The following is a 5,489-nucleotide window of genomic DNA, read 5'->3' as shown; positions in this document are numbered from 1 at the left end:
GGAAACCCCATCTCTTGCAGCACAATGCAACATTGCACTACTTCTCTCTCTTCCTGGTAAGTCAAGACTGTTGGCCGTCCACCGTATCGCGTTTTACTGACTCCCTTGTGATGATCGCGATGGGTTGAGTAGGGAATGCCGTACACAGCTGCCGTCTTCCTTATGCTGTCCTGGTTTTCAGCAAGATCTTGCAGTGCCTTTCTCAGGACTTCGTCAGAGAACTTGTTCTTAATCCCTTTAGGTTGATAATGTCGTACCATTATTGCAAACTAAACGAATAAAGCAGATCAGAACGCAAGCGAAGTAAGTCTACGACTGTGACAATGTGATCGAATTTTGGACTCTAGAGGAAGGGCAACGGTGCGTTTTGTCTGCATCAACGTCTTTAGTGGTAGAGTGGGTTGCACAAAATAGCATTTAGTCTTTTGGATTGTCTCTAACAAGAAAGTTTTTGGACCGCAAGTTCCGCTACCTAGGTCGTTCTCACAGCAAACAAGCCGTTTGAGACACAACGGCAAGGACTTAGTGGTTATGTCACTGTCTGCTAAAACCACGAAGGGTCGTCTACTTACGTGCTGTAATGGGAAAGGCGTACGGTTTTCTCATCAAGAACACTGAGCGGTTTACTGTCACGTGATCGGAGTGATAGGAGTTACCCCCTAGTACTCTTTGTCTCGCGTAGCCAGGCAGCGTTCCACCGCCCGGAAGTACTCGAAGTCGGCGTAATAAATGCACGCATGCGGAACCGACGTTGTTTAGAATCTCAAGCCGATGATGTCGCGCGCAACTGTGAACGGACAGTGAAACAACTTCCGTGCCATAGATGTAGGCTGTGTCTCCACTTGTTGCTCTTAAACTTGTTTAACGTTAAACACGTCTAGACTATAAACATGTTTAGTAGACAGCGTCTCCACTTGTCCATTTATTCTGGGCTATTAGAAGAATTATCCGGGACTTTGTTGTATCACGCGAATTCGTTTCTTGTGCACCAGACAGTCGGAGATCGTCTTCTGGTCATCTGAAAAACCATCAGAGACACGAGTCTATGTCTTCGCCGAAATCGTTCTCTCTTCACCTTCTGCATCAGTCTACGCACTCTCTGACACTGCCTAGTTCTGTCTTCTTCCAATAGTCTCCAAAGAAAGAGAAAGAACAGCGCGAAAGAACTAACATCCATCGTCGTAGAACGCGCGTTTCTATCACGTGACCGTTAAACCTAAACCGCTTTCGTTAAACTACCTAATCATGTGTAGCAAAAACTGTTTACAGTTAAATAGGTCTAACGCTAGTGGAGATGCGATTATTCTTAAACATGTTTAGACTTAAACAGGTTGTAAACGTGTATAGGCCCTAGTGGAGACGCGCCCTCAGATTACCTTAGAGCAAATGCTAGAGAAAATCCTTTTCCTGATGATTTACCTGGTCCTGACTGGTTTGTTGGCTTCTTTAGGCGATGGAAGAGTGCACTGAGTCAAAGGAAACCACAACATCTGTCAAAGAAACGTGCTAGGGCATTGACCAAAGACAGAATTGAGGGTTGGATGGAATTTGTCGAGAAGATCTACAGGAAGGCTGGGTGTTTAAACTGAGTAAGAAAGAGCTGTCCAAAAGAATTTAGAACTGTGATGAAACCGCTTTTGCTACAGCCTCCTCATCTAGAATGGTCCTAGCTAGGAGAGGAGCTAAGTCTGTATATGAGACCATGGTAGGGAGTGGACATGAATACATTACTGTCCATTGGGGTGGAAATGCCAATGGAGACAAAATCTCTCCCTATGTTCTATATAAAGCTCAGCACTTGTATTATACCTGGACCCTTAGTGGCCCTACTGAAGCAATGTATGGAGTATCAGCCAGCGGGTGGATGGAAAAACAAAACTTTTACAGCTGGTTTGTAAAAGGCTTCATACCAGTGCTCAAGAAGATGAAACTTATTGCAGAAAATGAAGAGCCATCTACTACACTGACGACAACAGAACCATGTCTTGTCAGTGACAGTAGTGATGAGTCAGACTTCACAGATGATACTAGCCCCAGCGTGATCTTGTGTTTCGATGGCCACCATTCACTCATCAACTTGGATGTCATCAATGTGGCAAGAAAATACAACATCATTCTCGTAACCCTGCCTCCAAATACCACTCACACTACAACCTCTGGATGTAGGCGTGTTTGCTCCCATGAAGAAAAATTGGCAGAAGATTCTGACCGACTACAAACGAAGAACAGGGGGACAAGGTGTCCATAAAACAATTTTCCCAAATTACTAAAACAGCTGACAGACACATCCATGAAACCACACCAATTTCAAGGTGCATTTCAAGGAGCTGGTTTATATCCAAAGCCATCAGCTGCAGCCATTCCTCAAGCAAAAATTAGTCCAGCAGATGCTGTTACTACATGAACACCATGCAAGAGCCCTCATTCTCCGACAGCAGCTACCACTCCTGCAATCAAACTTCATTTTAGACACCACTTCTCCAAGTTGTTCCAGAAAACAAGAACGCCTATTCCACCACCACGGCCAAAGCCATCTGCTCGTGTAGACTTGGCATACTATGGAGAAGTCATAACAAGTCATGAGGCCTACTCTAGAATAAAAGCACAAGATGAAAGAAAAACAGCAAAGACTGGCAAAAGCAAAAAAAGGAAAGCAACCTGCACGCCAAGGCAAACGAAAAACTGCAGTAACAGAAGAAAGAGATGAAAACAAGTGCCAGGGATGCGGAGGATTGTTCGACAACGACAGCAATGAGAGGCAAGAAGATTGGGTGGGTTGTGAACACTGTTGGCGGTGGTATCACTACGATTGTGCTGGGATTTCAGAGCTTCCAGAAGACGAGGACCCTTGGACATGCTCCAAATGCAGCTAAATGTACATATATCAGAATCAATCAGAGTAAGGCTAGCGCGAGTAGATGCACTGTACGTAGCACGTCCACACGTTACCCTGCACATAGCTACTAGCTCAGTTTCTGATTAAGAGTGTTCAGTATAACTATTAAATCATAATCATGTAACCAAAGCGTACCTTGCAGCAGCAGAAATGACGTGCAGAGGAGTGATCGGAGTTGCCCCGCCCTTGGGTATTGAGAGATATGCATGCCAGTAACTTCCCGTGTCTACTGTATAGTAACTAGCAAGCGTAAATCAATAGCAACGTAAGAAAACAATAAGTAGAAGTTGCTCTTCACGATAACAGTGTTTCACATCCAAAGCCTAGTTCTTCGTGGCCACAGCCGGGAAACTGTCAAAGTGTGGTCGGAGTTACCCCGGATTACTTTCCTCCACAGCATGTCAACTGGCAAGACTGGCAAGGTCGTCGACGGTTGGTTTACAGAGAATGACGACTTATGGCCAGGACAAGCTATGTCTTACAAAATCGACGAAGTTCTCTACGAGGGGAAGTCGAAATTTCAAGACATTCTCGTCTTGAAAACGTACGACTGTCCAAAATCTAGTTCGCTAGCGTTATCAGCTGCACAGTCGAGTGTCGCGTTGTGTTGAAGGAAACGATTTGGCAACCTGCTCGTTCTTGATGGCATCGTGCAGTGTTCCGAGAAGGATGAATGTGTGTATCAAGAGATGATGACACATCTACCATTGTTCTGTCATCCAAATCCGAAAGCGGTCAGTATCATTCATTCGCGCACACACAGGCAGGCGTTATTGCGCTCGCGTGCTAGGTGACATGCAGTCGCATTCTTCGCTTTGACAAACTAAGAGTCCGTAAGTGTGAACTGGGAGGTGTAATGAATTAGAGGTCACACCAGGTGTGCTCATTAGAGCACTAAGCTGCACCATGTTACACCAATTATGTTATCTTAAATGGTTTCAGTTGGTGTTCCATTGCATTGGTCTTACAAGATAATTGGATAATAGCTTTGATATGCAAAGTATTATCTTTCCGTTTCCTTTGTAGGAAGGTCTTAGATAATTTGATAAACAAAAATGCCAGACCTAGCCACATACTGATCATCACAAACGTCCAAAAAACAGCGGAGATATTGATGATTTTCAAAGTTCACACTTATGGGGAACAGGCAGTAGTTTGGCGTTAATGACTTAAGTTCACAACAGTCCTAATCATGAAAAAAACATTTTGAGAAAATGATGGAATGTAGGGATGGGTATGTACTTAATTAATTAAGCTCATCTCCTACATCACAATCCAGTACTATGAGTGTCACACATGACTACTGCATACATTAATTAAGTTAGGTAATTAGATTGTGATGTAGGAGATGAGCATGGTTAAGTACATACTCATTCCTACATACTGTGAGTACATGGTTGTGAAACAGGGTTGTATGTAGTCTCGCCTAGCCAGACCATCTCCGCCTACATCATTCCGGCGAGGGATAATGTGGGGATATGCCTAATCCATTCTTGTTCTGTGCTCCCCAAGAATGTGGGGATAAAGAACTTTTATAGATAGCAGGAGGTCTGAGTAGGTGTTGTCTGAGTCCCATTCTGCTCGTCTCGCATGTGCTAATTACTGGTTAGTTACAGTTGTAATTAATTAACAAAGATGTCTGAAAGACAAGACATTCCTTTGTTGTCAATCTTGTGGACTTTGAATAGCATGTTGAACACAGTAGCACAATAACGAGACAGAAAAAAGCATGAATTCCCATGGCCACGATGATCATGTTGCTTGATCAAGAGGCATTTTTAGTCCCTCGATATGTCAGACAAATACGTGTAAGAACACAAGGTGCTATAGCGGCACTCTGCATTCAAACAACACACTCAAACGAGCAGCAACTGAATAATACTAGCTGACGGTGAAAGAGCATCATGACTAAACAAAAGCACGTCTCATGCCTATGTCAGACGCACAAGATATAGAAATCAGACCTCGATCGATGAAGAAGCACAGCCTCACGGACAATTTGGCCACAAAACGTACGTCTCTCCTGCAACAAGACGGTAGTTCAAGGTCTATAGGTCAAAGAAAAAATATCTAATTAGTGATGTTCACAGTCATGACCCTAATCAACACAAGCGAAATGACCTCCTACTATCTATAAAGAGGTCTTATCCTCCATGATTCGTGGGGAGCGCAGAACAAGACTTGTATAAGCGTTTCCCAGACTAGCTCTCGCCCGAAGGATGTAGGCGGAGATGGTCTGGCTATGCGAGACTAGGGTGTATGTGCATGGTTGAAGATCCTAATGATGCGTGTGCAGCTTGGGATTCCATACTTACTAAATGAAGAAGCACTTGAAGTGCAAACCCTCGGCCGGTATGCACCTTGAAGGCAAATTAGTCGTGCTATGACAAAATCGTATGACAGAATGGTATGATGTGGGTAATAAATAAGAACCGTTATTGAAATGGTCACAGGTCGAGCTTGAGGTAAGTCACGTGACTGGCTGCTACCGTGTACAATGGGTAGCTACGCAGTCTGTCAGCCAGCAGGACCTCGCTTCTATTTTTTGCAACCTTCGCTCGTCGGTTATTTGTGCAGGTGATTGTTTGTGCAG

The 5,489-nt window shown here is 44.1% G+C and overlaps 1 protein-coding gene and 1 long non-coding RNA gene across 3 annotated transcripts; one reads left to right on the top strand and one right to left on the bottom strand.

The window, feature by feature from the left end:
- Window positions 1-1,909: 1,909 nt before the first annotated feature.
- Window positions 1,910-3,196, bottom strand: LOC134198513 (uncharacterized). Of its 2 annotated transcripts, XR_009972854.1 has the most exons (3): window positions 3,032-3,196; window positions 2,659-2,869; window positions 1,910-2,591 (listed from the first exon to the last, which is right to left on the bottom strand). It is a non-coding gene; the product is annotated as an uncharacterized LOC134198513 (long non-coding RNA). The 2 variants fall into 2 exon arrangements; XR_009972853.1 differs by lacking the exon at window positions 3,032-3,196 and having other exon boundaries at window positions 2,659-3,014.
- A 90-nt stretch (window positions 3,197-3,286) lies between these two features.
- On the top strand, window positions 3,287-3,871 carry LOC134176311 (spermidine synthase-like). Its single transcript, XM_062642982.1, has 4 exons — window positions 3,287-3,440; window positions 3,510-3,630; window positions 3,762-3,773; window positions 3,839-3,871. Exons 1-4 carry the CDS (start codon window positions 3,295-3,297, stop codon window positions 3,869-3,871), a joined length of 312 nt encoding a protein of 103 aa, XP_062498966.1. The 5' UTR covers window positions 3,287-3,294.
- The last annotated feature ends 1,618 nt before the right edge of the window (window positions 3,872-5,489 follow it).

Source organism: Corticium candelabrum, chromosome 2 (genome assembly GCF_963422355.1).
Source record: "Corticium candelabrum chromosome 2, ooCorCand1.1, whole genome shotgun sequence".
In the NCBI taxonomy this organism is placed as follows: domain Eukaryota; kingdom Metazoa; phylum Porifera; class Homoscleromorpha; order Homosclerophorida; family Plakinidae; genus Corticium; species Corticium candelabrum.
Note: the sequence above shows the minus strand (reverse complement) of the source record. Positions and strands in the feature narration are given on the sequence as shown.